The 23,067-nt window shown below is 38.8% G+C and overlaps 1 protein-coding gene across 5 annotated transcripts in view; it reads right to left on the bottom strand.

The window, feature by feature from the left end:
* Positions 1 to 23,067, bottom strand: part of Grik1 (glutamate ionotropic receptor kainate type subunit 1) — a 453,759-nt gene that overhangs the window by 44,467 nt on the left and 386,225 nt on the right. For 4 of the 5 annotated variants that reach the window (XM_023706583.1, XM_004646302.2, XM_004646303.1 and 1 more), the window contains 4 exons: positions 15,400 to 15,507; positions 6,669 to 6,782; positions 4,595 to 4,798; positions 3,522 to 3,745 (listed from right to left, as the gene is read on the bottom strand). In XM_023706583.1, coding sequence (XP_023562351.1) covers positions 3,522 to 3,745; positions 4,595 to 4,798; positions 6,669 to 6,782; positions 15,400 to 15,507 — 650 coding nt within the window. The remainder of the gene's footprint in view (positions 1 to 3,521; positions 3,746 to 4,594; positions 4,799 to 6,668; positions 6,783 to 15,399; positions 15,508 to 23,067) is intronic. The other variant, XM_023706582.1, reaches the window with a different exon arrangement.

Raw genomic sequence — 23,067 nt, forward strand, 5'->3', positions numbered from 1 at the left:
TGGTGCTGGGGGATTGAACCGCGGTCCCTGTGCTTTGCTAAGCTTGTTCTAAGTAGGTGCTTTAGACCACTGAGCCATCTCTCCAGCCCCGAAAAATTTATTTTTAAGAAGTAAAAAATCATATAATGTAATTAACATTCTTTTGAGACATTTAGTCTTCTTAAATTGTATATTCATCATGGACATACCTTAGGGTTAAATATTTTTCAAAAAGTTGTCAACTATGAAACAGGAATACAGCTTTGTCATAGCAACTAATTTCTATGGTACTTAGAGCCCTCACTAACCTATAGTCCTCAGATCTCCTTTTGTATTTTGAGACAAGTTTTCACTAAGTTCCCAGGCTGGACTCAAATATTTTCCTTCACTTGTTCCAATCATGTCTGCAGCTTTATAAATTGAATTCAGTTCAGCAAATGACGTTTAGACATCTATCTTGTGAGGGCATTAGTTTAAATGTAGTGATGGGCTTTATTTTTCCCCTTTAAATCAACATAAAAGGATATACTTCACAACAAAAATTCAAAAGCTTTTGTAGAGCTAAAGATGATTAGGAGATTAACTTTTTCATTTTTACTTTGCTAACTTTGAATGCAAACCATTACGATGGCAACCAGAATGAATTTATACCTTAGCTTATGAGTGCAGAGTGGCTGAATTTGAGTATCAAACTGTGATAATGGGAAGCAAAGGTGAATTGTTACCCTATTCAACTAGGTTGTTTGGGGAATTTTCACAAAAGTGTATGTTGTGGCTCCATCAAGTAGGAAAGGGATAGATTCCAAGGCACTGAAAGCATGAGATGAGTACAGTCTCTCTGCCAGTGTACCTATGCACTTCAGGGAATTATTTTCTATATTTTTATACAGCACTTTCTATAGTTCAGCACCATGGTGCTTGCAGTTTTGCTTTCATATGTAGCACCTTTCCTTCTATACATTCCAGAGCAAGAGAGAGGCAGTGCCAGGAGAGACAAGAAGAATGAGCTGAATAAGGAAGGACTGGTTTATAAATGACACTGTCTGCAAGTAGGGCTATGGAGAGCATGGCATTATGGGTAGGGGTTACTGTACTATAAAAGAAGGAGAATGTGAGAAGTCAGAAATAAAGAGGTCTGGATCAACAGGCGGTTATAAAGGAGCTGACAAAATAAATGGGAATCTACTAAATGTTACACTATTCTAGTCATTTCTAATGATGGAAATAAGATGATTTAAGACCCAGATGGGGTTAAATATTAAGGAATACAGTCAGCCTATGAGTTTGTGATGACTTTTGAGTGTTGCTGACGTATCTTTTTTTCTCCCATTAGCTTTGGTCAACTTCGTTATAATATATAATGTGCCTGCTTAAAACATTGCTCTACTAGGCATCACTGCCTAGATGCAGCCTGGACTAGGGATACGGAAACATAGTTTCCTGTTGCCCTGTGCTCCTTGGACTTCACAGCTGGCCCTAATCTTACTCCACAGGTGTGGATCCCAGGACAGAGGAGTAGAACAAGTCAACACAAGACTGCTTATCCATCTTTAGAGAGATCTTGCCCTAAAAGTGATCATTTATTCAGTGGCCATTGGAGGCCACATTACATTCACATAGGAAGTGCATTTCCAAAGATAAGTTACTTCTTATAATTTGATATCCAAAGCAATTTCTTTTAAATTTTGAGTGTGGCTATTGATATTTTGGAATTGATAATCCTTTGCTGTGTGTGTTGGGGGAAGCAATGTGGTACACGGCAGGAGGTTTAACACCATCTCCAGATTCTGTTCATTTGCTACGCATGGCACACTTCACTCAACTTGCGACAACTAAAAATTATTTTCAGTTGTTGCCCAATTTCCCTTGGGAGGTACAGTATATCTCACCTGAGAACCACTCATTTAGAATGTTAAATATTAGAGGATGGTATCAGCATATGCACTGTCAATATTATAATGTATAATTTTGAAGGAAGGTTTATATGAAGAGAACTCCACTATTTAAAAGTACACAGTCTGGGATTTTGTAATGGTATATTTTACAAGGTGTAGAGAACTTCAAAATTTTAACTTGATATTGAATATATGAATACCCATGTGTGGACACACCTATCTTTTAGGCTTTTCCAGTCTGGGCTATTACTTTCCTGAGTTTGCTTGCTTGCTTTCTTGCTTTTCTTTTCTTTTTTTTGTATTTTAGAGAAGGGTCTAAAAGGTGTTCAGGGTCTCACTACTAGATCGGATTCATAGTGATCTGCCTGTTTACAGCCTCCCAAGAGCTGGGATTACAGGCGTGCATCACCACACCCAGTCTCAGTTGCTGTCTCAGCATGCCCCAGGGGATAAAACCCCTGGCCCCTGAGCCTGCTTGCAGGCCCTTTAATCTGCTGAGCTATTTGGTCGGCCTTAAAGGTTTCTTTTTAATTACTCTAGGGAAAGAGTTACCTGGCATTAATCAGAACTGGGCAGTGGACAATGATAAAGAGTTATCGTGAAGAAATACTTTTCTTAGGAATTCCTGGAGGGAAAACAAAAATTGATTAGGGAAAAAAATCCATTGAATTTTGTTGAAAGGTGAAAAAATTTGAAATCAAGTAGGTGACATAAAGCAATTTTTTAAATTGTGGTAAATGAGGTTTATCTAAAGATATCAAATATTTCAGCCAATAGGAAGATAACAATAGCTATGTTAAATTCAGGTATTGAAAATAATAAGGATATGTTATATGCATGCACAAATGCCCCCAGATGAATATTACTATCTGTACTGCAAAAATATAACAATAGAATGAGTTCAATCCCCAGTTCCATATATATATATATGGAAAAACCCAAGATAATTCACCATCAATTGTATTTAGAAAATATTTTCTACTGAAAGTTTTAAAATTCCTCTAAGGATCTGAATGAGGTTAAATATAGCATTCAACCTCAAAAAAACATAATAAATTCCATCAATTTAATGGCAGCATAAAGATTTCATGTCACCATACTCAATATGTATTTCAGCCTCCTCTTGTTTCATTAAAATTTTAAAAATAGATTTCACAGAAATTTCCAAAGTATTTCTCTTTATTCCACAGATTTTATACTTTTCTTAGTCTGGATTTCTTACTAGCACTAATAATTCCTAGCTAGCATTTTTCTGTTATATTTATCCTAGTATTTCAGAGATCAAGTATCTCAACAGTTTCCTTGTTCTTATTGAAAATGTTTTGATATACGAGTGAACATTGCTTTTATTGTACTATATATCATACAGAGGGAATGGATAGATAACTACTTTGTGTTGTTAGAATAATGATACAATTAAAACAATATGAAACATTACTTTCTAACCCTCTTCTAAGAAGTATCCATATGAATCATTAGAAGACATTCATTTACAGAGTGACTTTTACATAGACACCTAGAGAGATTAAGACACCAAGAACACTAAAAGTGTACATTAGTTTTACTTTTGTCTTCCTGTAAAGTGCACAGGTGAGTCTGACATTGACCTAGACCCATTGTAGTGAATTCTGCAGTTTTCAAACTTACCTTGCAATGACAAAGAGAACACAGCTGACTCCCAAACAGGCTAGGAGCACATACATCCAAATATCTGGAGACAGAGGGTTGAGGAAGGAGAAGACACCTGGGTTGGTCCCATTGGGCTTCCGGTAGAGGATGCTGATGCCCAAGGTCATGAAGGGCTTGGAGAAGTCAATGACTTTCTCCCGCACATAAGTGATGGTGAGAGGAGCCACTGCCAGGTCAGCCCTCTGCAACAGCAAAGTGGTCAGCTTGGTCACCTCCCTTCTCTAGAAGCTCACATGTCCAGGCTCTTTCTGATTATACCTGCTCCCTATTTTCCAATCCAAATGCTTCTGATGCAACAAGCTTCTATGGTGGTTTGCTTTAATACACAAAACAGGTAATTTAGACAGGTATGATTATGAAATAGCACTTATCAGCAAAAAGAACCAAGAAGGTGTGAATTCACACACACAATAACTCAGAAATGAAATGGTGAAAATGCAGAATGTTGTCTTTATCAACACATACAAGAAAGGGAAGAAATGAGCAACTTAGTCATAATACTAGTTGACAAGATGAGATTTTGTTCTAAGTGTAAATCTTAAGATTTTTAAAAATCTAATTTAAGAGTCATCCAGGCCTATACTTTGGTATGAGGGATGGATTCATAAATTTTTATTTTCAACTTTTACCCTTCCTTTCCCTTCCAAGTAAACAGACTTAAAGAAAAGAAACATTTCTTTTAACACTGATTCAACCATTTTTTCTTTTACTTCTCATTGTCATTTGTTTTCCACGTGTAGAAAATGTATTCTTGGGTCAGCCAGATAGCTCAGTGGATTAAAGCACCTGCTTAAACAGACTTAGAGACCGGGGTTCGTTCCCCGGTGTGCCATGCCAGCCCTGCCACCGGGGTGCACTGAGACATGGATTGAGACTGGGCATGGCGGCGCTCACCTATAATCCCAGTGCTTGGGAGGCTGAAAACAGGAGGATCACTACAAGTCCAGTCTGTGTGGTGAGACACTATAGACCCTGTACCAAATACATAAAAAAAAAAAAGAAAGAAAGAAAGAAAATGTATTGTTGCTTACGTGATCTATGAGTTCTTTTACCATCCCATTCCACTCTCCTTTGTCATTCTGGGCTCCGTATTTGCCATCAGGAACCAGTTTAACATCATAAAGGAAACCTAGAATATTTGACAATTCTTTCAACAGATCCAGGCAATATCCTTCAAATCTGTCATTCCCATACAGGGGCTTATCCGACTTCCTGTACATCACATAGGGCTCTTCCTAAATGAAACAAATACACGTGAAAACTCCATTAGTGTGAAAGGAAGGAATGCCTCCAGAGCAGCCTGAAGATTGGACATATTTGAAGACAGGAGCTGAGAATACTGAAGTCGGTCTCTTACCTTCCCACCCTTGCTAATCTTGTCCTGCCTATGCCCTTTACAAATAGAGAACATTTTATACATTTTTTTCTTTCCCTCCCGTTTCTTTGGATGGGAAATTTTTCTCGCACTGTTGAGAAGGGTTCTGGAAGTGAATGATGAGATAGAATCACAGTCTTCTTTAAATTTTAGATCTGAGAAAATGGAACGGCTGGGAGGGCAGCGGCATCCCGGATACTTGGCCCTAGCAGAGCCCGCACCCAAGGGCCTTTCCATGATTTCTCTCTCTTTTGCCCTAACATCCCCATCTGCTTACAAAGGAAAAAATCAAAATTGCCAAATACATCTGAATTTTCAAACTTCTTATTTTAAATTTCCTCATTTTTTCTTATAATTTTGTCTCAATATTACTATCCTTGGGGCTGGAGAGCTAGCTTAGTGGTCTAAGCACCTGCTTGGAAAGTGCAAGGACCAGGGTTCGATCCCTGGTACCACATGCCGTGCTGGCCGGAGAATCCCAGGCACACTGTGCGGGCATTGAAACCAGATACACAAGTCCAATCTGTGTAACAAGACTCTGTACCAAATAAATAAAATATTTTTAATAAATAAAATATTAAAAAGTGTATTACTATCCCTTCCTTTCGGTGTTAAGGCCATATAGATTACCCTCATCTCAAATCTGATAATTTTTGCTTGCAGACTTTGTAATAAAACCCTTGTCCCATGAAAAATGGACATTTCTTTTGAACTACTTATCTATAAACTTATTATATCTTGAAAGTTCATTTCTGTTACATAAAATTGTAATCATTGCTATGCTGTTGACATATTGTTCTATGTTCAGTTTTATCATTAAATAAACTGATAGTTCAATCTTACAACAGAAAACTCTATGTTATTATAAGTTAATGGTATAGAAAGTAGTGAATAGAAGAACAAAATAGTTTTTAGTTGGATAAAAATCCTCACAACTATTTCAAAAATAAGCAGCTCTTGTATTATGGACTGAACAAAACAAGGTAGGCTGTAGTGCAAGAGAAGAGTTGAGAGAGGGCTGCTACTGCCCAACTCTCAGGAAAGGAAAAGGATGAGAATAAAGAGCTGCAGCTGAACCAGGGATGGACTGGTGTGAGATCAGGGATTCAGGGAAGCAGGGTTTTTGAAAGACATCTCATGAAGGGGCTACTACAGTCAAAGGGAGGCAAGGGGAAGTAGGATGAGATGACTGCATTGATACTGACAGTCAGATTCATTGTACAGGAAGCCAGGCAGCTCCAGGACTGAGGCAGGGACAAGTAGAACAGCACTCCCAGAGCCCAGTGCTGTGACACCTGGGTGTAGGCTGATGGACAGGGTAGGAGCTGTGGCAGTGGAAAGACAGACGTTTTGCCAAAAAACATTGTTTGATAGTAGGGAGGGAGGAGTTAGGGGAAGAAATTCTCTTGCCTCTCTCTATTTCCCTGGTTGCCTGCAAGACTTCCCCTGGTTGGACCAAAAGACCAGCAGTCAGAGAGCAAAAAGGACCAGCTGGATGGGGGTGAAGAGTGAAGGAGAGCAGGGCTGGGAGTGCACTGAAGTGGAGATCTTCAGATAAAGCTTAGATGCTCATAATTCAAAAATATACAAAAATATGTGGGTAATGACCCAGTTTAAAAGTAGACACATGCAGACAGAATTAGCATCATCAAAAAAGAGAGCTCAGAAATCCTTCCAGTTCTAGAACAAGAGTCTTGGTTGGACGCTGTGAATTCTGGAAGGCAACTTACCAGAATGGTGGTGACAATGAGTGTGCGGTTGGCCAGCGAATCGGTGATATTGTTGGTCTTGTCTTTGTTGCCATCCGTCATGTTGAGCCCACTGTTGGAGTTCCAAATCCCAATCTACACAGAACACATGCATTAGAGGCTGCTGATTGTCTGCGATTGCAGTCACACCAAAGAGAGGTGCCTCCTGTGCCAGGACAGGGCAGGAGAGCTTGGAATTTTGGATGCCAGGACATCACATTGTAAATGTGGGAGAGTGGAGAAATGCAAGGAGGAGCATGTAGACAGGATACGAGAAACTCAAGGTACGGTTGGGGGAGGATATTCTAGCTAAAATTTATTACACTCATTTTTCTTTAAATTCAAAATTAAGATTTTAAAATGACTGTGAGTGTTTTCCTACAATATGTGTTTGTGGAACATCTTCTTTTATTCCAGGCAATGCTCCATGCACTGTAAGATACAATAGTATGGTAATAAACAAAAATCACTGCCCTTGCAGAGCTTGTGTTCTGATGATACAAACATTATTCTGCCAAACCAGTAATACCAGCTCCTTTAACATTTTTCTACTGTTTTAATAAAACAGTATATGTTTGTAGTACAGAATAATCACATTTGTAATGGAAGTTGGTACATGTAGATTTTTTTTTTCAGTACCAGGGATTGAACTTGGGACATTGCCACTTGCCAGGCACATGCTTATGCCGCTGAGTTATATCCCTGGCCCTGGGAGTTGGTACATATATATAACACATTTTAGTCCCCCTCCTCCCCTCTCTAAACTTCATGAAGTATGAGATTGAGGAGGTAGGGTAGATGGGTAGATGGTGGAGAGACTGGAAATTGAGAAGAGAAAAATAAGTCAGAGAAAAATGTGGATTAGGAGTTGACAAAATTCTGAATCTGTCTTTACTGAAGAGTCAGTGCTGCGAAATCAGTACCTTTCATGTGACCCATAAAGACTTTGGTCTTACCTCTGTCACATGACCTGGAACCCTCTGTTGTTGTTTGTCCTCTTGTCTTATGTGTCTACATGTGCATGGGCTTTTGCAATGAGGGTATTTACTCACTGATCTTCCTATTACAGAACTCATCATGGTGAATAGCGTTCAGTGAACCTCATCATTCTTTTAAAAATTAGTAAAGTTATTAAGCGCCGTGGAAAGGTTGGTTGAAGATTCCTAATCTGACCACTCGAAATCTGAAATGCTCCAAAACTCAAAACTTTTGGAACTCTGACACCATGATGCTACAAGCAGAAATGCCTCACCTTGCTTTCTAGGATAGGTTGAATCAAAACACAGGTATTCTAGCTATTGTGTAAGATTACCTGTTGGTGATGTGTACGTTATGTTTTGCTTAGCTGCAGAATGCTCTCAAAGCTCATGGCTTCAGAGTAGGAGCTTTGAAAGGTGATTGGATCATGTGGACATTATACTCATCCATAGGTTAATCCACTGAGGAGTTCATAGCTGAATACGCTATGTTTGGAAGATGTGGGTCACTGGGGCCATGACACAAAAGGCTGATCGCTCTCCCCAGCTTCCCCATCCCTTTCTGCTCCCTGGCCACCATGCTGTAAGGAGCTTTCCCTTGTCAGAGCTTTCTGTCCACCATACCCTTCCTGTACTGGAGCCACCAACTATGGTCTAAATCCTCTAAAAACTGTAAGCCAAAATAAACTTCTCCTCTTTAAGTTGTGATTGTTTGGTATTTTGTCCCAGCAATGAAAAAGATCAATAAGACATAAGATCTGTGTGTAACATTCATAAAGTTTGTGTGAAGAGTTAGGTTTCAACATAGAGTATCTTGCAAATATATGCAAATACTTCAAATCCTCTGCCCTCCAAAAATGTTCACAATCCAAAACACTTGTCCTAAGCACTTCAGATGAGTGATAGTCAAAACCTGCATGAGTTTGTTTAGCTTCGAGGGAGTAGCCCGGGACAAGAACTTTGGGAAACAGAACCATTTTTCGGAGTCCTGTAGGTTTTCACAGGCGGCCTTGTGAAATGGAATACAAATATACTCCAGAGCCAGGCAAAATAGTCTGGCTTCATGACCTTGAACATGACAGTCAACTTTCTGAGCTGCTCTTCTCTAAGCATAACATTCTTTGAAAGAATATTGAGAAATTTAGATGAGATGATGCATTTGAAAGTGTCAGGGCATGTGAAGAGCTCCAAGAATGTTAATAGTAAAGGACCTTTAAAGGATTGCTTAAGCTAATCGAAAGCAATTTCTTTAATATTGCTTCATTGCAAAAGAATCTGGAATTCTTAGCTTTTTTACTTATTTATTTAGAGGTTGTAAAGTAAAGGCGCTATGCAAAGCAGAACCATACTGGAAAGACTAGCATTTGCAAAACTTTTTGGTTAGGCTGGATCTATGTGTGATCCCTAAATGTATTTCCCCAGTGGAGAGACATTTGACTAGCTGCATAAAGGTTTTTTTTTTTCCCTTGTGGTACCGAAGATTGAACTCAAGACCTTGCACTTGCCAGACAAGCGTTTGTTCTACTGAGCTATCTCCCTGGCCCCCAAGAATGAGCTTTGCAGACTTTTGTGATATATCAGCTTTGCAAACTGACAAATTAATTAATCTTCCTGTGCCTCAATCTTCTCCCCAGTAAAATGGGCAAAATGAGACTTCTCTGATGCTTAGGCAAAATATTGCATGTGAGAATGTTTTACTCATTTGATATTTGCTTTACTGCTTAAATTTAGCAGCTGCAGATTCATTTGGCATAAGCATTACTTTTGGGGATGTAAATTCTTTGAGGAAATTTCCAGGATTTTGTCCAGGGGATTAGATGAAGCAAAATGTACATAATTTATCTGCTAATTGCAGAATCTTCAGGGTTTTTTTGTGGGGGAGGGGACTAGTCTTAAACTCAAGAAACTGGACAATACATTTTGCTGTTTCTTCTCTACCTTTACCCTTTTTTCCCCTTTTTGAGTCTGAGGCTGTTCTTCTAGGCAATACAACTCTGGCTAAATACATCTGTCACCTAGTTTTTATTTTTTATCCAATTGTATGCCTTCCGAATAATCCACTTGTATCCCCAGGAAGACTATACATACACTGGGCTCTGGGTGTAATTCTAATTAAAACTTGACTTAGGCCCTAAGGAGAATATAACTTAATTTTTAATCAAGTATTGAAAATTGAAAAACATAACTGTTCTTAGCTACTTTGTTCAAGTAATGGAATGTGTGCTCTTTAACTCTTTTCCATTAATGTCATGCACGCATGTGTTTCACGGAACCATTTCGTAGGTAGTTTTCATATTTGAAAATGAAATGACAATATTGAATCAGTCTTGCTATATCATTCCTTTCTAAAATAAAGCTTGACATTGTGGGCAAATATATGACACAGCTTGACATCTGGCTTTTCTTTCTTTTACTCTCTCCAGTAAAAGAATAGAAGTTAAGATGACACTGATGCTGCCTTTTCAATCAACTAAGTCCCAGAGTCCCCATGGCTCAAACTTTCCTCCTTAAAATGAGAAAAAACAGACAATTTTTCCTCTACTATCTATAACAGAAGAACCTTAGAAGAATGTCACACTATAGTACAGGTCAGGCTATTTTTGTGGAATAAGTACCACACATATGCAACCTGAACAACCCCAGCTTTGTTTTTCAACATTTTATCAGGAGAAAGCAGAGACTACGTCTAAGCACATGTGTGCTTGTATATCTGTGTGTATCAAATTTAAGTAGTTAAGTGGCGTTCCCTATTAATTGAAATAAACAGGTCATAAAGTGAGCATGTCTCTTCTTTGTCTCTGAATCAGCGAGACCCCCTGATACGCGCATGCCATGGAGAGAGCAGGGTTAAGCAATTGCTCAGACATTGGAATTTGGGTTCTGCTCTGGGAACTTGGAGGATGTGCCACTAGAAAGCAAAATCTCAATTTTCAAGCTGAATGGATAAAGCAGACAGCAGTCATTCACCAGTGAGAAGTAGTAGAAGTGGATCCTTGTCTGTGGGAGACAGCCTGTCTGGCAGTCTCTTTCACCCTGCACAGCCAGCAGGAGAGAGCAGGAACTGGTTAGCCACACAACTGAATGTGGATTTGAAAATGAACATCTAGAAGACATTTAGCAAGCTTAAAAATATGGTACAACAAAGGGCACTGAGAGAGTCAGAAGGCTCTGTTTTCCAAAAATAAACACAAAATCCAAAATATAGAGTGAGATAATCAAGTGTCTAGGAGAAACAAAAATAAATGTGTACATTTGCTGTATTTTGAGGCTTCATAATGCATATTTTGGCCAGGGGTTGTAAGGATTACTCTGCCCCTCTTTTTCTTTTTTCTGCCCCTCTTTTGCAAAGAATTTCAAGTGAACTATTCTGTTTCTTCAAAATACAGTATGCAGCTGAGAAGAGCTTTGAGAATTTAAACATGATGGAGAAGAAATCTTTTTTAAGATGGTCTATCCTTGGGTAAAGGCAGCATGTTTGTTAAGTCTAAATGAGTCCCTGTGTGTAGCAGGTAAGCTTAAGTATCAACCTGTTTGGCTTGAGAGTTGCCCAGGGATTAGGAAAGCACTATTCTGGGTATGCCTAGGTGGGTCATGGAGGCATAAAATGGGTAGTATGTCAGGCACCTGGCCCCTTCCTTTCTGGTGGTCTTCTCCTAAGAAGCTTTGCTCTGCCACATCCTGTGGCCATGACCTTTTTGCCTTACAGCCAGCTAACTATGGATCACTGTACCTGAAATCATGAGCCAAACGCAGCTTCTCCTCCTTTATGTGTGTGTCCTAGCCAAGACAAGGCTGACCAACACACTGCAATAGAACCCAGGTCAATACACTGTTAGACCCCAGGTTACTGTGACTTGGCCTGCAGTCTTGCCACAAATCAACACAGATGAGCATAGATATTTACAGTGTGACCGGTGTTAGGCTATCAGGAAGGAAGTGGCATGAGGGCATAAACAAGCTTGGCAGGAAGTGACATCCTGGGATGTTGGTGTGAATACTGCAGTTGAAAAACACATGGAGAATTTTCCCCCTTCCTTGTGTAAAATTTGAATGCTTGGAACCCCTTCTCTACATTATTTGTTTGAATTAATTCAACATTACATAAACTCCCTGGATTCTCAAGCTGAATTAGTGTAATAAACTGTTTTTTGGGTTCCAATGAGGGTCATTTCTTAAACAGCAGTGGGAAAACTAGCCCAGCTTCTGCGTGCTTCAGTAGCATCTTTCATTGAAGAGTAAAACAAGGTTATTAAACTCATCTTTTCTACAACTTAAAAAGAGCTCACCTGCTGCAATTATTGAGTCCTGCCAAGAGGGAGACAGACCTTTTGGTGAACAGAAGTGACTATTCACACTTTGTGTGACTCAGTTGAGAAGATGAAAATGAACCTGACAAACTGTTGAAGCTGAACAACCTAGAGTAATTTAAGGACCATCCATCAACCAACAGACTTTTTATTGGGAGAGGAGAAGAGAAAGAGGGGTAGAAGAAAGGGGAGGGAGAAAGAGGAGAGGAAGGGGAAAAAACGAAAAACAGTGTAATGTTTCTAAATCTGAGACATTTTTCCAATCTCGATGCTTTTAATGTCTAACATTTGTTTGCATAAATCTGTGCACATTCATTGGCAGCATGATGCTGTACAATAAACTATAAAATAGAGGGTGTTATAATTTACAAGATAATCTCATTTTCCTTCCAAAGTTCCTAATGCTTTCGTCCTCTGGAAACTACAGTTCTAAAATAAATTGCGATGTAATATGATCTGACAAAGATAGTTCAGAAAATAAAGACAGCTCCTAAGAAAGGAGCATTTCTGAAAATGGCACATGTTCTCCGATGGTGACATTTGAGGTTTCCTAGCCTTCGGTGGTCTTACACTTTCTGTCTGATGGATCAAATCTACAGCTGTTTTCATGCCCTTTGGGGAAAATATTTCAGAAGTAAATTGAGAAGGAATATAAGTAGGCACGTGCCTGCTTCTCTTGTAATTAGGTATCTGTTTTTAGGTGTAACAAGGACTGATCCTGCCTGAGAAAAATAAAAATAATCTATGGAAAATATTTAACCTGTTATCACTTAATCTGTAGTTTAGAATCAAGTACACATCTGTTTTACGTTAACAGATAAAGTTGAGAAGACATTTAATCATCTGTGCTCTCTCTTTTTATGTAGAATATCAACTCTATGCTGCAATCAGAGGGTTACTGGATTGGAAACTTGAATTGTGGAGGTTTTTTCATAGCTACTCCCCACCCCACCCTCAGAAAACAAACCTTTCATGCTTTACACAAGCGCTTAGATGCTTTGCCAGCAGACTTGGTGTTTAGAGAGAAAAATAAGTCAATTAAAATAGATCCTGGAGCCCCAGAAGTAAGCCGCATGTGAATGCTAAGGGTTACATTCTCCACCTGTTGTTTTGAATTTTGCATCTTAATTCAATATAAAGCCTAACAATTGATACAGTAAAGATGTGACTTAAGGGGTAAGTTGTGCAGAAATGACTTGGTGGTAAGACTCAAAATCTTGCTTTTTCTTTTGCACTCCAAAAAATGACCGAAAGCATTTAGAATATATACATAGCTTTTAAAGCTGTGTGGAAGTTTAAAGAATCTTCATCATTTCTTAAGAAGAGCTGCTGAAAGCATTAGGAACTCAAATCAGAGGGTCAGTTCACACACATCGTGGAAGAGCCACAGTCACACACACGCACACACACATACACATGTCTAAGCTAGATGTGGAAGTGTACATGCTGACTTATTCTCTAATTATGGGTTTGCAGGCAGCAGAAACTTGAGTGCAAGTAAGAAATGTTTTGGCTTTTTTTCTAATAATTCTCCTACTGGCCCTCCAGGGAGGCTGCCAGGGAAAGATTGGGCAGGCCCTCTATGTGCTCCTGGAAGAGATGTGTTGGCTTCCCCAACTGCCTTAGGACCCAATCAAGGTTCTCAGCAATGGAGCTCTAGTCATCAGAAGAAAGAAAAGTTATTGCAAACAATGAAGAAATAAGAAAAAAGTAGAAAACATTTTCAGCTAATTTGATTTTGCCTTTGATGGAAAAACACCCATAAAGTGCATAATATGTCAGTGTACAAATGGCTGTGGGAAGATAAAAAGAAAACAGTAACAACAGCTCCCTCTATTTTATCTCCTATTTTGGGCAAAAAGAGGTTTTCTTAAGAGTTGTTTTTCCCCCTTCAGCACTATACATTAAGAAAAAAGGAAAGGGGGAGAGAGGAGCACGCATAGAGAGACAGACATTTTCTTTAAAAATAAATTACAGGCTTTTAGACCATAATAAGTATTCTTTTCTTTTACTCCCTCCAGCCCAAATCCCACAGCCATTGTGGAGACCAGGTGCTGCCTTGTTCTTTGTTAAAACAAAGGTTTGCTTCAGATTAAAGAAGAAGCCAGGGAGTGGGGACAGGGAGAGAGGGAGGAGGAGGACCAACATTCGTGAAGTGAGAACATGGCCTGTATAATGTGTACTCTAAAAGGTGCAAGCTAATTATTTTCCTCGAATATTTCAACACCAGTGGTAACCTTCTACTGCACTCCATCTAATTAATCTTTGTTTTAATTAATACCATTTGGAGGGGGAAGGGTAGTTAAGATCTTAAAAAAAGAAAGAAAACTGCCTTAGTTAACAAAAGCCATAAAGCAAAAATGGTCTTGCTTCATTTAAATAACAGCAATCCAACCACTCCGAACTAAGGAAGCAATTGATTGGTTCCAAAGTCACTTTTATATTAAGAAAGCTGTCTTGTTCAATACCATAGAAAAAACTGTTGCAGCCTTTTGTTGCTCAGATAATTGTTCTGGGGACTTCAAAATCATTTGTTCTTTACAGGTCAAAAGGTAAGACATAAAATGGTACATGCCAATTTCAATTTGTACTATGAATACTAAAGTGGGTGTAAAACCTATTGAGAGGCCAGTGCTTTTGCTTTCGTTTCTTAGACTGCATCTATGTAGGCTGGCCTGGAAGTTGCAGTCCTCCTGTCAGCCTCTGGAGTAGGTGGGACTACCTTATTTTTATTATTTACATTTGTGCTACTCTGGATGGTAGCAACAGTAAAATTTTAAACTTTGAGACTGAGAACTACAACTAAAGTAATCCTAGCGTGAGAATCCAACATTAAAATTAGTTTAATATTTTTAACATTTGGCTTAAAATCAAGGATGGAGAGTTAATTTGCTGCAGTAAGCCACTTTTATCCTACTTTATTCCATCCCTCTGTTGCCAATCTCAGAGTGATGTTAAACTTAAGTTCTGAGCAATCTTTGGATGTCATCGTATAGATAAACAGTTGACAAACCTGACTGTCTATAGCTGGCATTAATATTAGTACATGCAGTTTTGGGATCTAGCACATTAACCTCTAGGTTCAGATGAGGTAGAATGATCTAGAAAATTGGAAGTAACCGAGCATACTGAGAGAACAGCGTTATCATTCCCCAACTTGTCTGTAGGATTTAATGAAAATGTCTCAGCAGCGCTTTCATGTTTTAATTATTTATTTTTTGTAGTCCTGGGGCTTAGACCCCGGATAGTTGCACTGAGCTCTATCTCCAGTCCTTTCGGTTTGACTAAATCATTCAGCTACCCACCGAAGCTCAAATTTATAATCCTTCTGCCTTGGTCTCCCAGTGCTAGAATTATAGGAATGTGTTACCTCATCCAGCTTAAGCTGTGCTCTTTAATTAATTAACATATTCATTATCAAGAAGTTACCTTTTCAGTTCCTTCTTCTTTGAGACTAATAATGTCCAGGTCAAAATCCTTCCTCAAGCCATCAGTCTTATTAAAGGTGATGCGCCCAGTCAGGCCATCCCACCGAGCCTGTGGAAAGAAGAGATGTGGCATTGCTGCTTAGCACTCACCATAATCTCGAGACCATCAAAACTGCAATAGAGGGGCCGGGGAGATGGCTCAGTAGGATAAGCGCTTGACTGGCAAATGCAAGGATCTGAGTTCAATGCCCAGTTCCACCAAAAAAAAAAAAAAAAAAAAAAAAAAACTGCAATAGTTTCAAATTCATCACAGCATCCGATACTCAGCTTCACCCCGCTGCTATAACCACTGCACTGCTTCAGTGACTTGAAAGCAGAATGTGCTGCTCTTTTATTAGCACTCATTTCCTTTGTCCATCCTAACATCTCAACAGCGGTCAGTGCTGTCACAGTGGCAACCTGAGCGGGCAGGATGGAGAAGACTGTAAAGCACTCTACACAGAGAGTGTACAAAGCCCTGGAGGTTATGATAGTCTGTCTTCCAAGGTCAATCCAAATCCCCTTCAAGGCACCCTCCTTTGGCATTTTCTGTTAAAATATATGAGGCGTGATCAAAATATACAGTGAATATTTAAACTTAAAATTACAGTAAAAACCCATCGCATTAGCCTTCCTGACAGTACTTCCCCTTGCTTCAAACAGATTTATCCCATCGTTCTTGGTGATATATCTTTTATTGTAATAAGCTTCTTTAAAGATTCAAACATTTACCATGTATTTCAACCACCTTGTAGACCAGTGACATATTATTGAAATGTTTATGATTTAGGCCGCTTACTGCCATTTGGGCATCAGAGTTGCTCCACGGTGCCTTATAGCTGCTGTAGCATCACAAACCTGATGCTCAAACTAACATTTGGCTTAAAATCAAGGATGGAGAGTTAATTTGCTGCAGTAAGCCACTTTTACCCTACTTTATTACATCCCTCTGTTGCCAATCTCAGAGTGATGTTAAACTTAAGAGAAATCTTTGCACAGTGATGTTGCAAAGAGAAATCTATCTTTGCACAGTTCTGGGGCAGATCCAAGTGTCAACAGAGCCATGGTCTGTCTGGAGCATTTACAAGATGCCCGTGTCTTCATCTCTTCCTTCTTCTGATGGCTGCTGGCTCTGTGTGTCGAGGTATACCACTCCTTGCTCTGCCTCTGGGATGATTGTACTGGATCATCCTCTTATATTCATAGGAAATTTCCCTCTTCCTAAGGACTCTTCAGATTGCCTTTAGAGCCCACGTGAATAATCCAGAATGATATAAATACAAAGTCATTTTTTGCCATATATGGAGATATGTATAAGTCCAGGGATTAGAATACAGATGTCTTTTAGGGGAGCCAGTGTTCTGCCCACCACAGCATCTTAGGAAATCCAGCTCTCAGTTTTCTGGCCTTTTATAGAATTCACATTTTATATTTTTGTTGCTTTCATTAATTAAAAAGTTAACACTTGAGACGCTTGCACTTCAATTATTTGGTGGTGTTTATTATGTTGCTTATTTGAGTTTCACTTCTAAATGGAGGTAGAGAGAACTCAGGTCTTTGTGTACACTCACCTGTTTCCCTCCAGCTCCAGTAAGCTCATCACTGTATCTAAATGTGAAGGCCCTGAGAATTATGCCGCACGCACTTGTAGTTGTTTCTGCCACCTGCACCTTGTGAGCGTAATTCCCCACCGGACAGGAGAGCAGAGCAGTGCAGTGGAAAGAACATGAGTTTTCCACCAGACTGCGCTTGAATCTCTGAAGTGTGACTTCAGGTTACTTAACCTGGAGCAGGGTTATCTCAGCCTTCACGGTTTGACCAAGGTAGAGCTTTTGTAAGGATTAAATGGTGCTAACATAGCTATTAACACTTTGAACTTATATTAAATTTTAACAATTATTATTTTTACAACTGTCTTTTACTTGGGTCAGGACTCAAATATCTATACTTTACTAGTTTCCACTGTATTTTATCATTTTATCAGGTTAATTGTCCCAAAATATAATTTTTACCTTCATGAGCTCTTCCTCAGCCTATAAAGTATGTAATGGATTCATGACACCTACAAATTAGAATAACCTTGACTTAACATTGGCGATCATGATGGTTAATTTTATGCACACTTGACAGGGCTGAGATAGCTAATTAAACATATTCTTTGGCTGTACCTGTGAGAGTATTTGCAGAAGGAAATAGCATGTAAATTGGTAGACAAAGTAAAGCATATTTTCCTTCCCAATATAAGTGGGCATCACTTAGTCCACTGTGGACATGGATTGAACAAAAATGCAGATGAAGGGAGAATCAGACCATGCCTGAATGTTGGAGCTGAAACATCAATCCCCTGCTCTCAAGCTTGGATTTACACCACTGAGGTCCCAGTGTTCAGTCTTTGGGACTTGAACTAGAACTACACCATCATTTTCCTGGGTCTCTAATTTGCATATCGCAACCCTAGGACTTCTTGGCCTATAGGACAACATGAGCCAATTTCTCAGAATGAGTGTCTTTGAACATACCATATATCCACTGGATGGGTTTCTCTGAGGCCTTTTAAACACTTTCAGAGCCTACCTCACCAGAATTTCCCAACACTTCTCCCCATGCACAGATCTCACTGCCGCGGGCCTGGTGTCTACAGCCTCTGTGCGTGTGCTTGTCACTTCCTGCAGCCTCCATGCCACTTTCTTGACTCCTATTCATCTTTCAGGACTGCATTATTTGCTGCTGTGGTTCAGAGTCAGGTATCTCTCCTTCTAAGCACAGTGCTCCCACCGTGCACTGTTCTGCCTTCTGATTTCCCTGGCAGTCTATGTACATGTGAGTGAGCACTGCACTTTCCAGTTTGGAGCTCTTTGTAGCCTCATGAGGTTTGGAACTTCAACAGCAAGAGCTGATATTTTCAGTAAATGGTGTTCTCTCTCATGTCCAACAAAATGATATAAGACTTAAGCAGTTTACTTTTTTCTTATTCTAATTTGTTTCAACACAAAATTTTCCAATTAGCAAACTTGACTTTTCTGTCCTCTTTCAATTCTTTGTCTTTTAAACCAGAATTTCTCAATTAACATCTTATCTAAAAATGTCTCAGCTTGACAGTCAAGGAACTTAATCTTTAAGCCACTTTCAAATTATGTGGCCTTGATTGAGTCACTTTTCCTTACATTAGGACCCAAAAGAATGCTTTATTAAGTGAAAGCTTTGACTAGGATTAGAATCTTATAGAAGTAGAAGGGACACCATTGAGGAATTTGGGGTAGTTCCCTGTCATCTATGGAGGAGCTGAAATCTGCAAGCTGGGCTACGTATAGTATCTGTCCTCAGCTTTGCACATAAAATGTATTGCTATGTGGCTGGGGAGAAAAGAATGACTACGGTTCCCTTTGTTGCTGTTGTCCATTACTTCCAGTAGTAATTCATTTGGAAAACATTTGAATATCTTTTCTGTTACAAGGAACCTGCTAGAAGTATAAAATTTAGCAATGTTCAGGAGGAATGAGCACATTCATCTATAATTACAGGCACCGTAAGTGCAAGGAAAAAGATTTTAAAAGAATGGAGAAAAACTACTTATCTAACTAATTACAGAGGCAAAAAGAGCCAGCCAGACTCCTGAGGGCAAGAACACGTCAGAGGACAAAGGATGAGAGTTGGCCCCATGAAGATTCACAGCCTGCGTACCAGTACAAACTAAATAATAAATTGCAAACTAAATAATAACTTTCCATGGCTTGTTACTGTAAAGAATGATAGGAAATGAGTTCAGGAGGGCAGGGAGGCACATTTTCATGAAGGTGTTATGATCCATGCCGGTTTGATTGGACACTGGTCTGCAGACATTTAGAATTACTGGAGTGTTTTATGTACCTCAGTGTCATTCCTAGATATGCCTTAGGGGGAGATCATTTTAGCAGAAATAAGGAGGATAACTCAGAGAAGGCCGAGATCATAAGCCATTGGCTACTTAACATGTGGTTCTCACAGAACAAAATTTAGGGAGTCCTATCTTACTACATGTGAACAAAAGAACATCTGTTCTGCCTGTGAACAAAAGATCAGCACAATCCTTCACCTTCCTGTCCCCCTAACTTGCACACAATTAACTATCAGGAAGTTTATTTATTTATTTATTTATTTATTTTGGATCAAAATTCACAGTTATATTATGGGGACTAGAAAAGAAGTAACAGTTGAAAACAAAAACCAAGTCATTAACTCTAAATACTAATTCTATGCAGGACAACTGTATGCCCATGTTTTAAATCTTCACAAATACCTACCTTTATTCATATTATTATTTTGATCTTATAACATACCACATCCTTTCATTGAAGCCATTGTTTCAGGCAGTTATACCCTCCAACAAGATAAACACCATGTAGGGAGATGCACTTGAGGCACAATATACCTTGTTGATAACATGCCTTGTCAGCTGAGCAGGCCAGGCCATGGAGAGGGTGACTGAGCAAAAATGGAGTTTGTAGCTGATGCAAGTTTACATATCTCATAGTTGTTACCCTATCTCTGCTCACAGTCAGGAACCTGTCAGACCTTATTCACCAGAATGGCTTGTAGATGCCTTGAACAGAGACAAAATACTTACAATTACCTACCCTCCTTTGGCTACACTTGCCCAAGGGGAGGAAGCATAGTTCTACAGGAGGAGGAACAGAGTTCCAGTATGTCAACCAAAATGTTAAACACATATTTTGGAGACCATCTAGGTAGAATGGATCTCCTACAACTGAAGTAGAATTTATCAGTTGGAACGTAAGTCACATTTAAGGCCAGGAAATGAGATGTAGGTGGGAGAACTCTCCAACTTTTTCATCTGAACAACCTAAGTGGAAAAACTGGATGAGGGTGGTTCATTTCAGTAGCACATAAGTAGAATTGATTCTGCTCATGCTAAGACTGGGTCTCCAGAGCTCATCACCAAGAGACTACAACATTGAACACTACCATTTACTGCAAAAATGGGACGGCATATTTTTAAGCTTAAGAGTAACAGCCATTGCTACCCTGGCTGAGAAGTGTCAATCCAGTCTCTGGTACAGGCCAAGGGCAATCATGGGTGCCGGTAAGGAACACCCTCATGAGTACATTAGGTATCTCTTGGCATTGAAACCTCTTGAGGTTTCCTCATCATAGCCAAATTTTCTTTTTGTGCTCAGTTGCTTCCTGATTTTAAAAATCAAAAGCTGGATTTGTGGATGGATGTGGGTGAAATGAGAAAGTAAAATGCTGGTTGGAGTTATAGCAAGTGCCTCAGAGGACAGCAATTTGGGTAAGACTGGTTCACTGAAAATAGCTACTGTTAGGAGTTTGGACTATGTCAGTTTGTAGGTCTTTTCTTCATATCTGTAAACAATGTGCAGTTCTAGCCTTCTTTCTGATCCATTTGGAAAGAGGTAGATATCTTCATTAAGCTCTACAAGAGTTTTAGACAGCTTTTTCCTAAAGGCAACTTTCTTTTATGAAAGTCATGTTGTGAATTAATTCGGTACATTGTCTAGAATGGCACTGAAAAGTATAGAAATTGGTAATATTTATCTCTTGATGTAGCTTGTAGCTCCTAGTCCTGTCTTTAAAAGCCTGGCTTAGAAATCTAATTTCATTTCCATGGTGTGTATATATAGTGTCTCTTCATTTGGATTCTATTGTGTCGGTTTTATTCTTGAACTTAGGGTTCCAATCACTGGAGTAGAGTAATTCCCATTTCTTGCTTTCTTCCCTGCTCATCCATGTGGCAAAAAATGCACTGCCAATCCACGCCACATATCTAAAAGAATCCCTGACTGGTTCTTTAGTGAACTGTATCTTTTGACCTTCAAAGTCAAGTCTCTCTTACTGCCTCAGTTATCCATGTCTTCCTCGGTGAGTTGCATTTCCATACATGTACCCTGAATCTTTTTGTAAACTAATTGCCATTAAACATTTATTAATCACAGACTGATTAGGTTGAATATGTGATGGTTAATTTCAGGAAATGATAAATGAGATCCATAAGGAAACCATTTTTTAGGGCAAGGTTAAGGCACACACAATTAATGATGCATAATGATATTACTCATAATTACAGTTTACTTGTCTTATGAAGAAGTATTTGTAGAGGGCACAATTATAGTACACTTAACTGAAAACAATACTTAAACACTTGTCTCCATTTTAGAAAATAGATGCAATTTTTACAATGTTAGATCCCTTGAATACAACTGCTTGCTAGCAACTATCAAATGATGGAAATTCTGTCTCTTTTCTCTTCTTGGATATACTTTCTAATAGAGGAAGGATATGGATCCAGAAAGAATGAACATGGTTTAGTTTATCATTCTATCATATTTTTATGTTCTTTCTCAAGATGGTATTTATTGTCCAAAAAAAGTATGTGTCTTAGTTTGTGGTAGGAAGTGTTTAGCATCTAAGTTTACATTGTTATAATAGAACACTTTTAACATCAATTGGTTAAAATAATTGCATTTGTTCACTGCTTTCTAAAGGGAATTTAAATATGTGAAGCAACATAATTTCTACTTTCCTAAAAGTTTCCCCCAAACCACTGCTCTCATTTACCATAATGAATACATTTTTTCCTTAAGCAAAACACTGACTTCTCATTTGTGAAGAGGAATGAATGTTCTCTTCTAGCAGACACAATAGTTTCTTTTTATAAATTAGAAATTATGCTTTTTAAAATTGTATATTAGAAAATACTCTTTATAACTGCACTGTGACTAGAAGTCATATGGCAGACAGAAAGATTAGCCTCTCTTATTAGATCATGCTTTCTTTGCTAGGCAGGGACATACATCTTTTTGAAAATGGCTATTATATGTATTAGCAAAACTTATCAGGACTTCAAAGAAAAAAGATGGCAGGGGCCATTGTACAGCAGACTCTTTCAGGAAAGATTTAATTCTCCAGGGCAATGTGGCTTCAGCAATTTGCTGCTGTGTAGGGTTTAGATTTTGTGAAATCACATGCTCATTTTTAGGCTATGGAAATGGCCTAGCTGTGAACGATTTCTAATCAAAAAGACAGCTGCAAACATTATCATTCCATTGCCCTATGAGACATTAGTAGGTTTTCTCTTTCCTGGTGGCCTCTTAAATCACTGATCTACCAGACTTTCTTAGGAAGAGCTTGCTTGTCAAGCCAGTTCCCTCAGTTAAAAATGTCTGTGACACTTGCTTTCTTCTTATTGGTAGTAGAGTCACACACAAAATTGCTTTAAAATTGCACTTTTGCTTCTTTAGAGATTGTCCCATCTAGATACCTAAACACACTCAACCATCAGGACCAACTATGTGTGGCTCTTAAATTTACAAACATTTTCTTTTTTCTCCATTTCTGGATCAAATTTCATGAGTAATAGAATTTACTTGTTCTGATTTTCAGTCTATCCTCTTTGACTATTTTATTTTTCCTTCTCTTTCCTCCCCTTTTTTCCCTTCCAAGCTCTCTTTTCTTGATTATGTATTTTGCTTCTAATTTTTGGCCATGTTTCTGAGTTTGAAATTGTCTTGTTTAATTCATGGCTTGAATCATGTTTTTCCTCCATAACTAGGTATAGGTACCTGTGTCTCTCAGATCATTAGCAACTTTTGCTGCCAAGCCCAGGGAACACTTT

The sequence above is a fragment of the Octodon degus genome, unplaced genomic scaffold, assembly GCF_000260255.1.
Source record: "Octodon degus isolate 3935 unplaced genomic scaffold, OctDeg1.0 scaffold00264, whole genome shotgun sequence".
NCBI lineage: Eukaryota > Metazoa > Chordata > Mammalia > Rodentia > Octodontidae > Octodon > Octodon degus.